At 45.6% G+C, this 20,267-nt stretch overlaps 1 protein-coding gene across 1 annotated transcript; it reads left to right on the forward strand.

The window, feature by feature from the left end:
* Nucleotides 1-5,633: 5,633 nt before the first annotated feature.
* ATOX1 (antioxidant 1 copper chaperone) lies at nt 5,634-16,413 on the forward strand. The gene is made up of 4 exons (XM_036879107.2): nt 5,634-5,831; nt 11,192-11,267; nt 13,591-13,759; nt 16,274-16,413. The coding sequence occupies exons 1-3, from the start codon at nt 5,649-5,651 to the stop codon at nt 13,716-13,718; spliced, it is 387 nt and encodes a 128-aa protein (XP_036735002.2). The 5' UTR covers nt 5,634-5,648; the 3' UTR covers nt 13,719-13,759; nt 16,274-16,413.
* Nucleotides 16,414-20,267: the final 3,854 nt, after the last annotated feature.

Below are 20,267 nucleotides of genomic sequence, written 5' to 3' on the forward strand. Positions count from 1 at the left end.
TCCTATACACTAACAATGAACTAGTAGAAAGAGAAATCAGAAAAACAATTCCATTCACAATTGCATCAAAAAGAATAAAATACCTAGGAATAAACCTAATCAAGGAAGTGAAAGCCCTATACTCTGAAAACTACAAGACACTCATTAAAGAAATTAAAGAAGATACCAATAAATGGAAACACATGCCATGCTTATGGATAGGAAGAATTAATATTGTCAAAATGGCCATCCTGCCTAAAGCAATCTATAGATTCAATGCAATTCCTATCAAAATACCTACAGCATTCTTCAATGAACTAGAGCAAATCTTTCTAAAATTCATATGGAACCACAAAAGACCTCAAATAGCCAAAGGAATCTTAAGAAAGAAGAATAAAGCTGGGAGGATTACACTCCCCAACTTCAAGCTCTACTACAAAACCACAGTAATCAAGACAATTTGGTACTTGCACAAGAACAGAATAATAGACCAATGGAACAGACTAGAGAACCCAGATATAAACCAAAGCATATATGGTCAATTAATATATGATAAAGGAGCTATGGACATACAATGGGGAAATGACAGCCTCTTCAACAGCTGGTGTTGGCAAAACTAGACAGCTACATGTAAGAGAATGAAACTGGATTATTGTCTAACCCATACACAAAAGTAAACTCGAAATGGATCAAAGACCTGAATGTAAGTCATGAAACCATAAAACTCTTAGAAGAAAACATAGGCAAAAATCTCCTGAATATAAACATGAGTAACTTCTTCCTGAACGCACCTCCTCGAGCAAGGGAAACAAAAGCAAAATAAACACATGGGACTACATCAAGCTTAAAAGCTTCTGTACAGCAAAGGACGCCATCAGCAGAACAAAAAGGCATCCTACAGTGTGGAAGAATATATTTATAAATGACATATCCAAGAAGGGGTTAACATCCAGAATATATAAAGAATTCACACACCTCAATACCCAAAAATCAAATAAGTTGAATAAAAAATGGGCAAAGGATATGAAGAGACAATTCTCTAAAGAAATTCAGATGGATAACAGACACATGAAAAGATGGTCCACATTTCTAATCATCAGGGAAATGCAAATTAAAATCACAATGAGATATCACCTCAGACCAGTTAGGATGGCCAGCACCGAAAAGACTAAGAACAACAAATGCTGGTGAGGATGTGGAGAAAGGGGAACCCACTGCTGGTGGGAATGTAAGCTAGTTCAACCATTGTGGAAAGCAATACAGAGGGAGGTTCCTCAAAAAACTACAAACAGAAATACCATTTGACCCAGGAATTCCACTCCTAGGAATTTACTCTAAGAATGAAGGAGCCCAGTTTGAAAAAAACATATGCACCCCTATGTTTATCGCAGCACTATTTACAATAGTCAAGATACCGAAGCAACCTAAGTGTCCATCAGTAGATGAATGGATAAAGAAGTGGTACATATACACAATGGAATACTATTCAGCCATAAGAAAGAAACAAATCCTATCATTTGCAACAACATGGATGGAGCTGGAGGATATTATGCTCAGTGAAATAAGCGAGGCAGAGAAAGACAAGTGCCAAATGATTTCCCTCATTTGTGGAGTATAACAACGAAGCAAAACTGAAGTAACAAAACAGCAGCAGACTCACAGACTCCAAGAAGGAACTAGTGGTTACCAAAGGGGAGGGGTGTTGGAGGGTGGGTGGGGAGGGAGGGAGAAGGGGATTGAGGGGTATTATGTTTAGTACACATGGTGTTGGGGGTCATGGGATGACAGTGCAGCACAGAGAGAGCAAATAGTGAATTCTTACTACACTGATGGACAGTGACTGCAGTGGGGTATGGGTGGGGACTTGATAATATGGGTAAATGTAGTAACCACATTGTTTTTCATTGAAACCTTCATAAGAGTGTATATCAATAATACCTTAATAAAAAAAATATATATATATCTTTTGTTTAAAAGGTGGGACCAGAGGTGAAGCTTAGAACCTCACCCCCCCTGTTTTGAGAGAAATCTTCTGCATCCGTGGATGTTTTGTTGCCCTTGTCTAGCTTGGATTAATAGTCTATAGGCACAGACCTGATCATCTACATTTGCCCTCTTACAGCACTAAATTATGTTTTCTACCTTTATCTTGCATCTACCTACCACTTCAGCATTTTATTTAAAAATAATAATAATAATAAGGGAGAAATGTGGGATTCACATATAAATCAAGTATAAAAATCAAACGAATAATCATATCTGACTTGATTGTTTATAGTCCATGATGCGTGATCAAAACCTAAAGTTTCTGTGATATGTCTGCCCTTGCACTGTTCACCATGTAAGAACTTATTCACTATGTAAGAACTTGTTCATTATGCTTCAGAAGATTGGAGACTGTTGAGAATTAGGCTTGGGGTTGATTAATGATTGTGCATTGAGTCCCCTATACAGAATTTTATTGTTGTTAACAACCATTTGATCAATAAATATGAGAGACGCCCTCTCAAAAAAAAAAAAAAAAGGTGGGATCAGCGTAGAGGGAAACTTACTTTTCCCTGTATATCTTTTAGTGCTATTCGAAATTTTAAAAGCATGCACATTGAAATTTTGTCTGTAATCCTGCACCCATCCAAGATAACTTCTAGTAACATTTGCTGTAGTGAATTTCAGACTTATTTTATGTAAATGAATGGACTTTACGTATTCATTTACGTATAGGAATTATAAACCTGTACCTTTTCCTCTCCTGATAGGTTGTCATTTGTCTTCTTTAATGAGTTTCCATAATGCTGCCTGTCATTAAATTGTGTTCTCTCTGCTTTACCTCCCTCCCTTTATCTTCTCTGAACTATTAGCTCTTCCTCTACCTTCCTTTACCCCCTTCCTCCGTCGTCTACGGTGATCTTGATTTCACCCAGCCAGAGTGCACAATTGTCTAACCATCCAAAATCTGGTCTGTGTGGCTCTGTTATGAACTCCCCCAAATTCATATGTTGATGGCTTACCCCAATATAATTGTATTTGGAGATACGGCTTATGAGGGGGTGATAAAGGTTACGTGAGTGCTACCAAAATATTGAGCCCTCTCTTCATTGGACCTAGGGAAATGCCTGGCAGGTGGGGAGGCAGTGAAGAGTTAAGGAGTGAGGATTTTGCCAGTAGGGGAAGGCCCAGTACCAGGGAGGCCCGGAGAAGTTCTAACAATTAGAATAAGATTTCTAATATTTTTCGATGCCTGCCATGTACCAAGCAATGTGCTAAGGAGTTTGCATACATTGTTTATTCCTCCCAGCAATACTGCAGAGTAGGTTTCACTGAGGGAATCCTATGTTCTGGTTTGCCTGGAACAGTCATGGAGTATGCCTGTTGCCCTGGCAAAAGTATTAATGGCATCTCCTTTCATTCTCAAAAGGTTTGGAAAAAAATTGAAAATCCATGTTACTATTCCCATTTTGTAAGTGAGGATACTGAAGCTTAGCAAGGTGAAGTAGTCTGCCCAAAGTTACATAGCTGGCAGATGATGGGGCTACAATTCAAACTCTGGTCTATATGGCTTTGCTATGGACTGAAATATGTTCTCCCCAAATTTATATGTTGATGCTCTAATCTTCAGTGTGACTGTTTTGATATGGTCTGTGAGGAGGTGCTAAAGATTAGATTATAAGAGTGGGTTTCTAATCCAATAAGGCTGGTGCCCTTACAAGAGGAGGAAGAGACCAGAGATAGTGTTCTCTACAATGTGATGACACGGCAAGCAGGTGGCTACCTGCAAGCCAGCGAAAGCTCTCACTGGAAACCAAACTAGCCAGCACCTTGATCTTGGACTTCCCAGCTTTCAGAATTGTGAGAAATAAATTTCTGTTGTTTAAACCACCCGGCCTGTGATATTGTGTTCATAGCAGCCTGAGCCAACCTAGTCAGGCTCTAATACCCATCCCCTTTCCACTCACCATGCTGGAGGGGGGCATCCTCACCCAAGGCCAATTTGAGTCCATGACTGGTCTGGGCCTAGACTTATTCCTTTCGTTCTGTGTTCTTTGAACTTAGTTAGGCCAGGGGTAGATCCACTGTCCTCTTCCCTAAACTGAAGTAGGCAGCTTATTGTCACTCTTGTATCAGTTCCAATCAGGAGACAGAAGCATCAATATAATTTGAACAAGGAGAGTTTAAAGGCTATGATGGGACTATAGCAATTAGGGATTGGCTACTAAGAAGTAAAGAGAATGCTGAAGAGTATAGGAATAGGAGCTATAAGGTGCAGCCACTGTCCACAGGGCCAAGACAGTAAGGCAGAGCATCCAAGGAGGACTCCCTCCCCACCCCCCGAGTCTGAGATTCAGGCCTTGTGGCCGCTAAATGGCAGAGAAGTGGCTATGGTGCTGTGCTGGTGGGACTTGGTAGAAATCCACTCTCTAGGATAGAAAATCACTCTTAAGGATTCTGGAAAAGCTATTAACAGAGTCATCTCACTGGGGACTCTGCTATGAAAGCTCACAAGGGGGGGTTATACTGGGAGAAGCTGCTGGCTGCCGGTCCCTGCATACAGTAGGAGTCTGGTTCTGGGGAAGCTCTCCTCAGAAGCTGGGTATGGGGCACCCACACCTACTGCAAGGGCCTGGTGAGCGAGCACACTGAAACTAGGGAGGAAAACCTTTTCCCTTCCAGTGTCTCTCCAGAATCTTGACTAACAAAAGCTGAACATCCTGCCAGCCAGCAAAAAGGAAAAAAAAATTGTAAGAGTCCAGATCCATTTTCATAGAGCAGACAAAAGGATGAACTAGAGGCAAAAGTCAATAAATCAATAACCAGCACACTTTCTCTAAAAGGTTTCACATATTAAGACTACAGTTTTCCTCAACCAGTGGTTCCCCAAGCCAGGAAAGGGACGAAAAGAACGCCTTAAAATTAAGGGCCGTCTCTGGAGTGAGGCGTAGAAATCCGAGTTTTTGTAAAACTCTCCACGCAGCTCTGTTGATGGGAGGTGTGGTGCTGTGTGTCTGTATGTCCCAAGTTCGGAGTCTCGGCATGCCTGCTTCTCTGAGTGTCCTAGAGCATGTCTCCAGCTGCCTGGACCACGGCTGTGGGTCTCACATGTCTCTCTTTGCCTGCCTCTCAGTCTGAGGATCTCTGCCTCTCAAGCAATGCATGCTCACTCTTGTCTTCCAACTTTTGTACTTGTTTTCCTCTGCCTCCCTCCTTCCCAAATAGCCCATCTTCCTTCATCAGAGGACATGTACCCCTCCCCCTTAACTCTCAGTACTACCTTCTCCCAAATCCTCCTCTCTTCAAGAACCGCCCCCCACCCCCACTCGTCTATAGAGGTCTTCTCCGCCTCAGGACCCAGCACCTTTACGCTGCCTTATCGTCACCTACTGGGCCATGTCTTTTCCACTACTGCACCTTGTTGAGCAAAGTGCTGGCTCGCGGTTGGGATTCAAGAAGTACTGACTGAATGAATCAGTGACAATATCACTTTAGGGAAGGGCGGGTCTGTCCTGTTCACCGCGTGGTCCTTGTATTCCCTGCCCCCATGTAAACCTGACACAGGGCAGGCGCTCTAGATATGGCCAACCGGCCAAGGAGGCTCACGCAGCGGCGGTCTCACTGCCTTGCTCACACGTGGCTGGCGTCCAGGGAACCTGCGCACAGCAGGAGGCGGAGCGGCCATGGCCTATCTGGTGGCTCGCAGACCAGGGAAACGAGGGGCGGGGCCTAACGGCCGGAGGGGCGGGGCCTGGCCTGCGGGGCGGTTCCTCCCGCGCGCACGCCCGGAAGCACAGCAGCGCCAGCGCTCGGAGCAGCGAGAGGCGTCGCCGCCGCCGCCCAGTTCTTTTCCTCCGGTCATGCCGGTAAGTGGCTGCCCTGTCCCCGCTCTGCCCAGACCCGCGTCCTCGTCTCCTGGGTTGCACCGCCGCTTGGACAGATGTCCCGCAAGGGATCAGACCGCGGCCACAGCTATTTCCCCCTTTCCCACCCAGCCTCCAGCTTCCGCGACATCCCTAGAAAATCGGATCCGAGAGGGGTTTTATGTAGGAGCCAGGCTGCAGAACACTGGAGCGATTACAGCCCAATCCTTTACTGAACAGACGGGAAACACGCGGAGAACTGCAGAGTCACCGGCGATCACACAGGGTGGCCTTCACCCCGCGCCTTCCACCTGGATGCCCCTGTCCGCCCAGCTGGCCCGAAAGAAGGGGTGGGGTGGCTATTTGCTCAGGGACAGGGGAGGTTTTCCTAGAACTGTGGTTTTCTTCTCTTCGCTGCCCACTCTGGCCCGATTTTCAGGTCGGACTGGGTACACTGAGTGGAGACAGCGCTTTTACGTTTCCTACTGGTCACTTTCTGAGCCTGAATGCATGAGTCTAGAGAAGTTCAGGGACTTGCCCCAAACCACCAGTTGCTCAGTGGCAGAGTTTGGGGAGAAATGAGCAGGTCTTAGCCTACCTGTGCAGCTCAGTCAGTCTTGTCGCATATACACGGCTGCTCACAGTCTTATTTGTAGGTAAGAAATTACAGCCTTCTGCAGATCAAGGCCGAGTTGGGAGTTGGGCCAGGAAAGGATTAATCTTATCTCCACTTCTGCTCCTGGCCCAACCACACTGGTAGTACCTGACTAAAGTAGTCGTAACAGCTTGGGAGGGAGCTCTGACCAGCTGCCTCCTAGAGATCCTGGTTGGGGTCATATGGTGTTTAACAGTTTCCCCCAAGTGTTCTTAGTTTATGGTTCTGATTCAGGTGGGTCCCGGAGATGCCCTGTGTCTTTGCCCTGTGTCTTAGCAGCCTAGCTTTGGGGAGCTGACAGGTAAACCAGAGGTTCCCTTGGACCAAGCCACAAACATCTCAGGTGTCATTTCCTGAGGTGCCAGGTGTCTTGAGATAAATCCTCAAACACAAAACAAAGGACAAAGGACCTGACAGAATCAGCCCTCCCGTTTGAGCAAATCTGCCTGTGGCTGTGTTAGAGGACAGCATTAATCACCCTAGGACTGGCATAGTGGAGGCCACCAGGTTTTTGCTGGGGGTGGCAGTGAGGGAAAGGCCATCACTCTATTCTATGTTCACTTCAAGGGATTTTGACAAACAAAAGACCCTCCAGAACAGATGAGAAGAATGAAGGGAGCACTTGGCACCCTATTGTGAGATTTCTAGCCAAATGAAGGAGGGTATTGGTCAAAGCTATAAGGGGAAGCATGTGTCACCTGAGAGGCTTCTCAGACAAACACTTGGAATCTCAGAAACCTCTTTGAAAGATGCGTGCCTCTCCTTGCCAACTGGGTGGCCTTGAGCAAGTTGCTTTACCTCTCTGGGCCTTGATTTCCTCATCTGTAAAATGGGAATAAAACTATGACATCATAGGACAATTGTTAGTATTAACTGGAGAAAATGCCAATGAACTGTAGCACAACCACTGACTTAGCTAGTCCCCAGGAAATGGTAGCGTTTGTGTAGACCTAGCGTAAGTAGGGTAGCACTATTGGCAGGCAGGTGTTAGCCTCATTTTAACAAGGACCACAGTGGGTAAGCATTTAGGCTTTGGAGACCATCCAATCTAGGTGCTGCTATTCACAAGCTGTCACCCTGAGTGAGGGACCTAACCTCTGCAGAAGGGATAATAATAATGCCTACCTCCTGGGACTGTTGTGATGACTGAACAAGGTAGTGCATGTGCAGTGTTTAGAACAATGCCTGGCACATAGTAGGCTTCCTGATACTAGTATTAGTAACCTCTCAGTCATCAGGGTGTTTGAAGACTGTCCTGGATATTTGAGAAAGAATTCCTTCTCTGGTGAGGGGCTGGACGATATGATCCCACCTCATTCCCACCCTTCCATTTCTGAGATTCTGTTAAAGAATCACACAGGCTCCTGGACTTTTTCATGTACTTTAAAAGACCTGCTTTATAGGTGACAGAGCAGAGGCACGGAGGGGCCAGGGTGGGGGTGGCAAAGACAAGCCTTCAATGGTAGGGCTGGTTTGGGGACTCTGTGAAGAATGGATTACTCTGTCCATTAAGCATATTCCCCACCACCTCCAAATCCAGTTTTGCAACTCAGAGGAGGAGGAGAGTACTGGACTGTAATGTTTGCCCCCAGAAGCTGCCTCCTGGCACCTGACCCCAGTGCTGTGGAGGATGACAGGAGCCCCGCTGTCCGTAGTCAGCGGCAGAGTGCTTCACATAGTGGTTGGCTGTAGGTCCTTGGGCAGCAGAAACTTGTGCTCCTTCTCAAGGTGCTCCCACTCTGAGGGCTTCTGCCAAGGGTCAGGGTTGGGGAGTGGGCTTGGCATGGCAGATAGCTCTGATGTTTGCTGGTCCAGACCCAGAAAGACATCCCTGGAGCCAGGGAGCCTGGGTTCACATCCCAGCCTCAGCACATACTTGCCACATGCCAGGCTGTGCGCAGCTTGGTTAACCCCTGGGAAGTTCTGTTTCCTCCTGAGTGAAACAGGGTGACTAGCTCCCTTTCCAAGCTGGGTGAATTTTTACTTAGTTACTGTATAAACAGCACTTGGCACATAGTGGGTGTCCAATAGGTTTAGGTCTTTTATTGGTCTTGAAAACCCTTTAAAACTTTGGGTGGGTAGACAGGTGCAAACCACTGATAAACCTTAATTATCTGGTGGTTATTCTAGAGCAGGAGTCAGCAAACTTTTTCTTAAAGGGCCAGATAATAAATACTAGGCTTCAGGAACCCTATACTCAACCTCACCATTCTAGTGTGACAGTAAACATATGAGCTTAGTTGTGTTCCGGTAAAACTTTATAAAACCAGGTCACAGGAAGGCTGTAGTTTGCCAGTTTGTGTTCTAGAGCATCACCTCACAACCTGTAATGTGGGCAAGAATAAACTGCTGGTCTTGTTAAAATGAGGGTTCTGATTCAGGAGGCCTGGGTGGGACCTAAGATACTGCCTTTATGGCAAGTTCCCGAGGGATGCCGGCGCTCTTGGTCTGAGGACCATGCTTTAAAGGCCAGATTTTGGAATACTCACTACAAATCCTTATTTCCAGAATTTGTTGTGGTTGTTGTTGAAAAGACACTAGCTGAAGGAAAATTAGAGGTGTTTAACTAGAAAAGAAAAACTAACCATTTTCTTTAAGGCAGGTTTTGCAAATGTGGCCTCAATAAAATAGTGGTCCCCTGGTCACGTCACGATGGTTAAATAATTCAGCACTGTAAAACCAAGCTCTTAACTCTTGGTCTCAGTTTCCCTTGTATGACATGATGACAATCCAGACTCAAAGATGTTTTGAGACTTGGGAAGAGCTTGAAAATCTGCCAAGAACAGTTGTTTTCAGATGTGTGGTCTTGCCTCTCCTGTTGGATTAAAAATGGAGAGTCCCAGGGCCCATCCCAGAGTCACAGAGCCCACCGAGGCAGCTGACTGCACTGCTGCATGATCAGAAAGTCCCCTTGTGGTTCTTACGGGCACTGACGTTGAGAAGACAAAGTTCACTAATACCCCTTTGGAGTAGATAAGGGGACTTGGGCCTCTAGGGTCAGGGATTCCTGCCTGACGTCTTCCAGCAAGATATATTGCTATGCCCAGAATTCCAATTGAGGCAATAGATTTGAAATATTTTGACATGTTCCATGAAAAGTATAGCCATTGATTTTTGAAGGGAAAGAAAAGAGAGGTGGAACAATCTAGTAATAATAATAATCTAATAGGTAACTTCTTACCCAGTGGAACCTACCACTAGGCTCCAATCTCCTTTTTCAATGTACTAGCTGAATCTTTGATTCCTGAGTAACTACTCCAAACTTAGTGGTTTAACAACATTTATTAACTCATAGTTTCTGAGAGTGAGGAATCTGGAAGCAGCTTAGCTGGGTGTTTCTGGCTGGGCTTCTCTCATGAAGTTGCAGGGAAGATGTTGCCAAGGCTGTAGTCCTCCAGGGGGGCTCCTCACGTGGCTGTTGGCTGGATTCAGTTTGTGACTATATGCACCTCTCACAGGGTTGCTTGAGGGTCCTTAAGATGTGGTAGCTGGCTTCCTCCAGAATGGATGATTCCAGAGAGAGCAATGCAGAAGCCACATGTCTTTTCTGACCTAGCCTCAGAAGTCACATTACATCACTTCAGCCATATTCTGCTGGACATACAGACCAACCCTGAAACACTGTGGAATGGGGCTACTCAAGGGCATACATTCCAGAAGGTGGAGATCATTGGGGCCATCTTGCATGCTGGTTGCCATGCTTGAAATCCTATGTTCATGCATTCACCAACCTGGAGAGGGACTCTCATCCCCATTTTGCAGATGTAGAAACTAAGGCAAAGAGGAGTTAAGTAGCTTACTCATGGTCATTCAGCTAGTAAGTGCCAGAGCTGGGATCTGAAGCTGGGTCTCACTTCAGAGATTTTCAAAGAAAGGAAGTGTTGGTGTAAGTAGTCTGTTTGAAAGCAAAGGAAGGACTCGGAGGTCTTCAGCCAGCTGTGTCAATCATCTGTTCACGCAGCAAAATATATTAAGCACCTCCTCTGTGCCAGACATTTTTCCAAGTAGTGGGGATGCAGCAGTTAACTGAACAAAGCCCCTGTCTTCTGGGAGCTAGCCTTTAGGTCCCTGGTTTGTAAGATATTCTGGAGACTCCGGGGAGCCCAGGCAAATCCTCTGCTTTCTCCAATTTGGGCGCTGCCTCTGACTGGCACTTGGATGATAGCAGCAGTCTTTGTATATCAGAATCACCAGGGAAGTTTACTAGCTGTAATAGATGCCCCAGCCCAGACTTGCTGATCAGAACCTGTAGTTTTTGCAAGTTCCCAGGTGATTCTAATGCAGAAGGTGATCTTCTGATGCATAAATAAGATGAGCATTGCTCAGAGTACAGGGGGCCCACTGACGTCGGAGTGATCGGTGGTTCCAAGACAGCCCCATAAGCTCAATAGTTAGGATTTAAAGGTGAAACTAGAAACTAACATTTTAAACTAGCTTGCCACGTGACTCTACTCATTGTGTGCCAGACACTGCTAAAGGATTTACAAGGATTATCTCATTTCATACAACAACCTGTGAGATAAAGAAATCATTAGTCACTCCACTTTACAGGTTAAGAGAGTGGAGCCCAGAAACAGGCTGCAGTGAGTCTGCGCTGTCTGTCTGCCCTCTGTTTTGGCACCTGCGTAGGCCAGCATGCTGGTGAGTCTGGTGAGAATTTTGGGTTGCTCTGCAGGATTTGGCTCACAGTCCCCTTTGTTTGTTTCAGAAGCACGAGTTCTCTGTGGACATGACCTGTGAAGGCTGCTCTAATGCAGTCAGTCGGGTCCTCAACAAGCTGGGAGGTGAGTGAGTGGCCCTCGGTTGAGGGTGGAGTAGGGGAGACCCATTCATTGTGTCATGTTCAAATGCATGCAGACATGGAGCAGGAGAAACTGAGTTTAAACTGATAATAACAGTAAAAATAAAAGGTATTGAATATGCCAAGCACTCTGCTTAGTGGCATCTGTGGATCTATCATTTAATCCTCACCATAATCACTTAGGTAGCTTCTTTAACTATCCCACTATAAGCAGGTGGAAACGGAAGTTCAGAGAGGTTAAGTAACTCAGCTGGGACCACACAGCAAGTAAGTGACAGAGCTGGGATTTGAAGTCTAGCTCCCTAGAGCCCTGTCAGTACCAGTTTAAAGTGCTGATCTTCTGGGTGATAATTTGTTATATGACACATTTGCGTGTCATTTTCTATTAAGATTTAAAAAACTGTAAAATAAATAAAGAAATTAGTCATGTGCAAAACTTCTAAAGCACCTTTTTGGAATATATTTAGAAACTTTATCCAGCCCCCTCAATTATCAGCTGGGGAAACAGGCACAGAGGTTGGCTGGCATCTGGCCCTGGACCTCCATGAATTAATGACTAAGTTGTGATAAGAGTTCTAGTAGTGCTGGGGCAGTCAGTCTTCTAAGATTTTCATTTTTAAAGCCCTAGATAATACCAACACCCAGTTTTCAGAAGTCTTCCACGTGGATGTGATTTCCTTAGCGCTTAAAGCATTCCTCTGAGCCATGGCTTCCGTCTGTGGGGTGGGGATGTCGGCACTGATGCCCAGGCGGGGAAGCAGCTTGCTCAGAGCCCCACGAGGAGTCAGTGGCTGGCTTCTAGTCCTATAAACCAGAGTCTTGCTTTGAAGGAATCGGAAACAGTGGAAAGAACGTAGCTGCTGCCCCGCCATGCGGCTGCCTTCTCCCTCAGGCCTGAGTTTCCCGTCGCTGTTGTATGGGAGTCAGTCCATATCAGCTTTCTCTATGGGTACTTTAGGAATGACACTGGGCTTGGAAGCCCCTTCTGTCCCAAGTGGCACGTGGTGGATGAAGTGAGGGTGGCCTGGGCTGGGCCCCAGGAATCACTCTCAAAACTGCAGGACCCTGGGCTGCAAGGAACACAGTTTGAAATCTACTGGGTTAGATGATCCAAGCTTCTGCCAGCTCTGTGATACCACCAAAATATTTATTCCAAAGAGGAGGAAGACATCTGAACCAAAAGACAAAAATTCAGAACACAGCGAGGACGTACTTTAGTTTTTTCTCCCCAGGTATCCAACGGACCCTGTGCCATGTGCTTTCTAAGGTCCTTTGATCCTTGGGGTTCTGCCTTTGAACCTGGGCAGGTTTGTCCCCACCTTTCACCACTGTCCACTCTTGGGTAGCCTCTTGAGATGGGGCAGAAGGATTTTCTGAGTTGGTTGAGGACTTAGGTGAGGGATGCTGAGCGTGAGGAATCACAGACTAATGGCATACTTGAATTGGCACAGTCCTTTAGGAGCACTTTTGCAATACCTATTAACATTTGAAATCTGCCATTCTGTTGCCCCACAATTTCCATTCTGTGAATTCGCCATATAGAAATACTTTGAAAGCTTTATGAGATGTGTTCAGGTATGTTTGCTGTAAGTCTGAGTGTGTTGTGATAATAGTGAGATGTTGGTAGCAGCCTCAGTGTCCTTCAGCAGGGGACCGAGTGGGTGTATGCAACATCTACACTGTGGAATAGAGTGTAGCTGCTAAAAGGAAGAATGATGTCTGTGTGTGCTAAGATGGCAAGATGTCCTGGACATTGGGAAGTGAAATATAGCAAGACCTGTTTATAGAGCATCATGCCATTCTGGGGAGTTACTTTTCATTTGTCTACCTGGGAAAAAGACTGGATTAGATGCCATACAGTTCACAGTGATTCCTTGAGGTAGGAGATAGTATAGTGCCCTCCACTTTCTAATTTTTCTAATTTTATTCAGAAATGTTTGGTCTTTTTTTTTTATAGTGTGTATTACTACTTTTGAAATAAAAAAAAAAATAAGTTAAAAGAAGCCCTAGTCTAGAGTAGCTATTGGCAAACTACAGCCATAGGCCAAATCCAGCCCAGAGCCTAGTTTTGTAAAGCTGAGAGTGGTTTTTAATTTTTGAAGGGTCGCAAAGGCAAACACGTAGAGAAGATATGCAGCTGAGTCCATGCAGCACACAATGCCTGAAACGTCTATTCTCTGGCTGATCCCTGGTCTGGGGGAAAGAGGAAGGTGGTTATGAATAAGAATTTCAGAGCCTGAACTCTTTCTCTCTGACTGGGAAGGTCCTTGCCTCCATCCCCCACACCCTGTTTCCTCTTCCTGCAGGAGTTGAGTTTGACATTGACCTGCCTAATAAGAAGGTTTGCATCAACTCTGAGCACAGCGTGGACACTCTGCTGGAGATTCTGGGGAAAACAGGAAAGGCTGTTTCCTACATTGGCCCCAGGCAGTGAGGGCCTGGGCCCCTGGCCTCAGGACAGACCAAAGGAGCCAGGTAGGTGACACCCCAGCACTGAAACAAAATATTTCATTACCTAATGCAAATCACAAGTTCAGGAAATCCTTACAACCCACTGTGAATACACAGAGCGCCGTGATGTCTCCCAGGGTCCCTTTTATGACTTGGGGGGTGTATTTCATGATTGGCAGGGTTTAAGTTTAGAGTGTATGACCCTGAGCAGTGTGTCTTATGCTTTGATGAACTGATGTGTCCATCAGAGATGACACCTGTACCCTGGGCCTCCTGTTCCTGTGCACTGACCAATTAAGCTAATTCAGTTTGGCCTGCCTCCCAACTTGGACCTGCTGTCAGCTTCCTGAACATGCCCTCTGCCCAGACTGGTGCAAAACAATCACATGTCTAAGCTGGGTTTTATATAATCCAGAGAGGTAGATAAGTGGCACCTGTGCCAGCTGGTCACTATGAAAACAGGGCAGACCTTCCTCATTGATCCAACACCCTGCCCTCAGTGCCCAGCCACAGCCTCAGAATCCTTCACAGCACAGCTTCCTAGCTGTCACTGCCCCTGTGGTGCATTTGACTCATGAAGTACAGTGATTGCCGCATCCCTGATGTGGGTCAGTGCTCTCACTGTTAATTGAGAAAAAGGAGGCCTGGAGAGGGAAAATGACTTGACAAGATGTCACACAGGTGAGTGGCAGAGGGAGGATAGGAATCAGGCCTCCTGGATCAGGGTTCTGTAATGGCTCGGGACATTGTCCCTGTGGCGGGGCCACAGAGATCTCCCCAGGCAGAGGCTGGTAATGACTAACCAGTGGCCCGTGAGCATCGCCTGTGAGTACAGCCTCCTTAAAGGGGCCATTGGAATCTGAGCTTTGGCAGCATCCTATGTTTATAGTGACATCACGTGCAGATCCCAAGATTTCAGATGCGTCTGTTCTCCTCATCCCCTTGCTGTCCATGGATACAACCCACTTTCAGGAATGAGCCCAGGATGACTAATCAGAATTCTGCGATTCTAATTCCAGCTCTGTTCTCATTTCATACTGTGACTTTGGCCACTTTTCCTTAAGTCCCTGAGGTTTAGGCCTCCCACGTGTAAATGGGCTATAGCCTCCACCCTCCTTTCCTGCCTGTGCGAGCTGCTGTTCCTCTGAATAGGAAGGGTTTCCCTTCAAGGGAGGGTGACACTTCCACCTCGCCTCATGCTGCGGATCAGCGTTTACCACATGGTTCCTGCATCCCTGGGGTGTTTGGGTAGGGTGAGCTGGGGGACTCTGGGCCCCTCTGTCTACTCAAAGTATCACTGTCTCATATCGGACGTCCCTGTAGGATTGTGTTTCATACAAGTTCTGTGACAGGAGGGGATGGAGGGAGGGAAGTGGAAAAACTTCCTGAGCAGGGGAGCCCCAGTGTAGACACCTGAGTTGGAAACTCCTGGCTTGGAATTTTACTTAACTAAAAAGTAGTATCTGCCAGTACATGTGGAGCTCAATGTGTTTTTCTCATAGTAGGTTTTTTTTTTTTGAGGTGAAGTGCAAATAACATACAGTTAACCATTTTTAAGTGTGCCACTAAGTGGCATTTATCACCCTAGAAAAAAACCCTGTTTACCCACTTCTTCCAGCCCCTGGCCACCACTAATCTGCCTTCTGCCTCTCTCGATTTGCCTATTCTGGATATTTCATATAAAAGGAATCATATGATCTGTGACTTTTTGCGTCTGGCTTCTTTCACTTAGCATAATGTTTTCAAGATGCATCCAAGCAGTATCATGTATCAGCCCTTCAGTCCTTTCTATGACTAATTCTCATAGTAGTTTTTATTTATTTATTTTAGCTTTTTTATTATAGGAAGTTTCAAACTTACGAGTAGTAAAACGAATCCCCATGTATCCATCACCCAGATCCAGCAATGATCAAATCATGGCCATCATTGTTTCATCTCTGCCCCCACCTGCAATACTATTTGGAGGCAAATTCTAGAACCATATAGTTCATCTGCGCACAGGTTGGTGACTGTGCTTGGCATGGAAAGCTGTGCTCCTGCAGATTCAGATGCACGCGCTGGGTAGAAATCACCGTCAAGCAAACTACCCCATGTGCCCGGGCAGAATGTTTCAGTCTGTTTTAAAAGGCTCCCAGGGACCTTTTTGACGCCAGGTTTGGGAATCAGAAATAGAGTGCTTACTGGTTCTGAGGTTACCTCCGTCATCTGGACTTTGGCAGATTTGTTGGCTCAGGGTTTTGTTCATTGCCTTCCCAGTGTAAATTGAAATAGGACAGGATGAACTGTCCCAGCAGCCCAGAAGAGGGCCTTGATAATGATTGGTTTAATAAGGTTAATGGGATCCAGCCAACCCCAGTATAACGGACTTGGTGGAAGCAGTGTGCAGGGCTGGACGCGGGTGCTGGTCCTGCTCCGGCCTCTGGGTTTCCCACCTCACACGCCTATGACTGCCTCTTCAGGAACCTTTCTTGCTTTTGCAATACCTCCATTGCACAGCAGATGGCGCCTTTGCTCCACCTAACGTCTCATCTCTTCCAGAATGCTGATCCTCTCCTGCCTTCCGGACAGATCTGGGGCCTGGCAGTCCTGCTCAGCCATGGGAGTTCCGGAAGAGACCCTCACTTGCCCTGCTCCTTCCTAGCTTCCCAGCAATAAAGCTGAGCTGTTTTGGTTGAAAATCTTGTTTCTTGCCTGGTCTTGATGTCATTTGCTCACATTTCAGCTGTTGCTCTGAAGAAGATAGTTGCAATGCTTACTTGGGTTGGGGTTCTAAATGCTCCCGACTGGGAGTAAGAAGTCTGGCAGATTTTTATTCTTTGTTGTGTGATCTTTAGCAAAGCGCTTCCCCTCTCTAAGCCTCACTTTTTCTTTTCTATAAAGTGAAGGTGTTGGGCCAGATTGGTGATCCCTTTTCTTTAAACTCCTTTCTTAGACTCCTTATTTTGAAAGACTTTTGTCTACCAACTAACTGAATTGCGTATAAGGGATATCAAATCTTATGGCAGCTGGATTAGTGGAGTGGGTAGAGGCTGTGGAGACAGACTGCCTGGGATGGAGTCCAAGCCCCTGTACCCCCAAGCTAGGCCACTTAACCTCTTTGTGTCCACAGGCATAAAATAATAAGAGCATCTACTGCAAATGGTGGCTCTGGGTATTAACTGAGGGGACAAATACAGCTCAATCAGGCAGAATATTCTCTGTGCACTCAGTTTTAGGTATTCTATTAACCAAAGGTCTGTAGAAATGGCAACCAGAATTCCAGGCAGCCTTACAGAGTTGATTGAGTTATGTCAAAACAATGGGAATGTTTCAGTATGTGCAGCTTTATTTTTCAAAAATAGTTCTATAAACCAGCAGTTCTCAAGTATTCTTGTCTTAGGACCCTTTTATTGGGATCCCAAAGAGCTTTTGGTTATGTGGGTTATGCCACATTGGAAATTAAAATAGAAATTTTTTTTTTTTTTTTTTGGTGTCCATAGTTTCTAACAAGAAACCAATTATAAATTTATTAGGAATCTCATGAATGTAATGGTCATTTTTTTTCTCTTGCTTTCAAGATTCTCTCTTTATCTTTTTTTTTTTTTTATTGAAGGGTAGTTGACAACAGTATTACATTACATTAGTTTCAGGTGTACAACACAGTGATTCAACATTTATATACATGATAATTCTAGGTACCAGCTATCACCATACCAAGTTGTTACAATATTTTGACTATATTCCTTATGCTATACATTACATCCCGGTTACTTATTTACTTTACAATTGGAAGTGTGTTTATATATATATATTTTGTGAGGGCATCTCTCATATTTATTGATCAAATAGTTGTTAACCACAATAAATTTCTGTATAGGGGGGTCAATACTCAATGCACAATCATTAATCCACCCCAAGCCTAATTTTCGTCAGTCTCCAATCTTCTGATGCATAACGAACAAGTTCTTACATGGAGTACAAATTCTTACATAGTGAATAAGTTACATGGTGAACAGTGCAAGGGCAGTCATCACAGAAGCTTTCGGTTTTGTTCATGCATTATGAACTATAAATGGTCAGTTCAAATATGAATATTCATTTGATTTTTAAACTTGATTTATATGTGGATACCACATTTCTCTATTATTATTATTTTTAATAAAATGCTGAAGTGGTAGGTAGATACGAGATAAAGGTAGAAAACAGAGTTTAGTGTTGTAAGAGAGCAAATGTAGATGATCAGGTGTGTGCCTGTAGACTATGTGTTAATCCGAGCTAGACGAGGGCAATAAACATCCATGTATGCAGAAGATTTCTCTCAGAACATGAGGGGGGAGGTTCTAAGCCTCACCTCTGCTGCTCCCCTAAAATAGAAATTTTTGAAATGATAACAAAAGCACACAACCCATTAGCCATCAGGACTGGATGAGGTCAGTACACATCATTTAGATTCTAGAATACTTGACTGTACGATTTTAAGAGAAAAAGTCTGTGTGGAGACAGTTTTTTCTCTGTGCAAGTCCTGAAAGGGTCTTGGGGACCACATTGAGAATCACCACTTGAACGATTTATGGGGCACTGGCAGGGGACCAGCGCTGCTGGACACTGGGATGTGACCTGGCTCTGCACTTGGCCAGCTGTGACCTTGGACCAGTCACCTAATCTCTCCAGAGGCAGTTTCCTTATCTGCGCAGTACTAAATGCCTGCACCTAAGGGAGCTTGGTAGCCAGAGATGAGAATGTTTTGTGTGCTAGCAGAGTTTTGGTCTCATTATGAAATATGTCTCAGTCATTTCTGCCTCTGTGGCCCCTTGGGGGCACAGGGACTCTGCCCAGCCATCATGGTATCTGGGTTTCTTGGCCACCAGTTGGTGGTGTCCTTTGCATTTGGCCATCTGAGGAGAAGTTTTAATACTGTTTCTGTAGGCCCTGGGAGTATGATCTTGAGTTTTTCCATTTTTGCAGGTTCCCAGGGGACCTGCTTTCTGCTGGCTGGCCCATCAGTAACGCCCCAGGGTTGAGACGCTGATGCCACTTGAAGCGAGTGGCCCTTGGAGAAGGTTCATTCCTTTGGCTCCTCTCCACACCCAACCCCCAGCCCTGCCACTGGACCCAGGTTTCAAGCTGAAGCCCTGGATTTTGTTCTTACAGGTCCCAGAGGAGCTGGGGAAGCTCCACCCAGCTGGCTGTCCATGGAGCAAATGAGATCACACTGCAGAGCATAGGCTTCTGCAGGGGTGGGGGTGGGGAGCAGCTGTGTCCACATATTACTCAGGTGCTTCCTCTGGCCTTGCCAGCCCTTCCCAGGCCTCACTGCAGCCAGACGGCTCCTGTCTCCCCCAGGTGTCTGGGTTTTGTTCATGTGGCCTTGTAAATGGAATGATCTCCACCGCCACACACCCACCCCTCCGCCTGTTCTCCATGTGCAAATTCCTTTCTCTCCCTCGCATACCACAGCCTCCATGAAACCTCCCCACAACTGGAAGTGATTTGGTTCTCCGTTTGGCCTTCACGGCATTTATCCCACCAGCTTCAGTGCTGTGGCAAAGTTTTTTTTATCCATGTGTCTTTCCTGTATTCAAGGATCAGGCCAAGCATCTATTCCCTCGGTGCACAGATCAGGCGCTGAGGGACTATTTGAGGGATGGGTAATGGCCATCATTTGGGGGACATTATTATGTGTCACATCTGTGTGTGAATCTCATTCCTTCCTTTCTGGTCCCCGTGACAGGGCCAGGATGGGCACTGATGCTGGGGTAGATGCTCAGCAGGTGTTTTTTTTTTTTGTATATATATATATGCATATATGTGAAATATAGTTGATATATAATATTATATTGGTTTCATGTATACAACATAGTGATTTGACAGTTATACACATTATTGCATGCTCAGCCCAACTAGTGTAGTTACTGTCAACCTAGAAAGATGCTACAGAACTATTGACTATATTTTCTATGGTGTACTCTCATCCAGGTGTTTGTTGTGTTAATCTTGCAGAGGAGGAGATTGCCTTGCTTAATCCTGGTTTACTATAAAATCCTTTCATGTTTTTGTCAAGATCTCTGGTTGTGAATACAGCAATGCTGAAGCCACCCCGAGCCACCCAGTAACCGTCTTTGTTTCTGGGACCAAGGGGGTAAAACTCCCACTAACTTTGCTTCTGTCAACCTACACTTCTCTGGCCAACCAGAGCTGTGGCTTGTCCAGTGCTGACATCCGCGTGGCTGGAGAGAAAGCACTCCGCCCCTCAGGGTGCTGGAGGTGGACCCTGCAGTCTGGACTTGAACGCGGCTCCATGCCCATGGTGGCGTGGGCCACAGGGGGAGCCCAGCCCCTCCACATGCTGAGGGGGTGAGCAAGTCATCTTCTCAGAATACAAGCTTTGCCTCCTGCTAAATACAAGCTTTTGACTTCTGTTTTTTAAAAATGGCTTGATTGAGGTGGTGTTTCATTCAATAAACTGCACACAGTTTAAGTGGATGATTTTTTAAAGATACACCCACATCCTCATTTACTCCTGCAGCCATCACTACAATCAGGATAGTGATGA

Source organism: Manis pentadactyla, chromosome 2 (genome assembly GCF_030020395.1).
Source record: "Manis pentadactyla isolate mManPen7 chromosome 2, mManPen7.hap1, whole genome shotgun sequence".
Classification (NCBI taxonomy): Eukaryota; Metazoa; Chordata; class Mammalia; order Pholidota; family Manidae; genus Manis; species Manis pentadactyla.

Coding starts and splice junctions, on each gene's coding strand:
- ATOX1 (XM_036879107.2), top strand. CDS start 5,649: ATGGCCTATCTGGTGGCTCGCAGACCAGGGAAACGAGGGGCGGGGCCT. Junction 5,832..11,191: donor CTTTTCCTCCGGTCATGCCG/GTAAGTGGCTGC, acceptor TGTTTGTTTCAG/AAGCACGAGTTCTCTGTGGA. Junction 11,268..13,590: donor GGTCCTCAACAAGCTGGGAG/GTGAGTGAGTGG, acceptor CTCTTCCTGCAG/GAGTTGAGTTTGACATTGAC.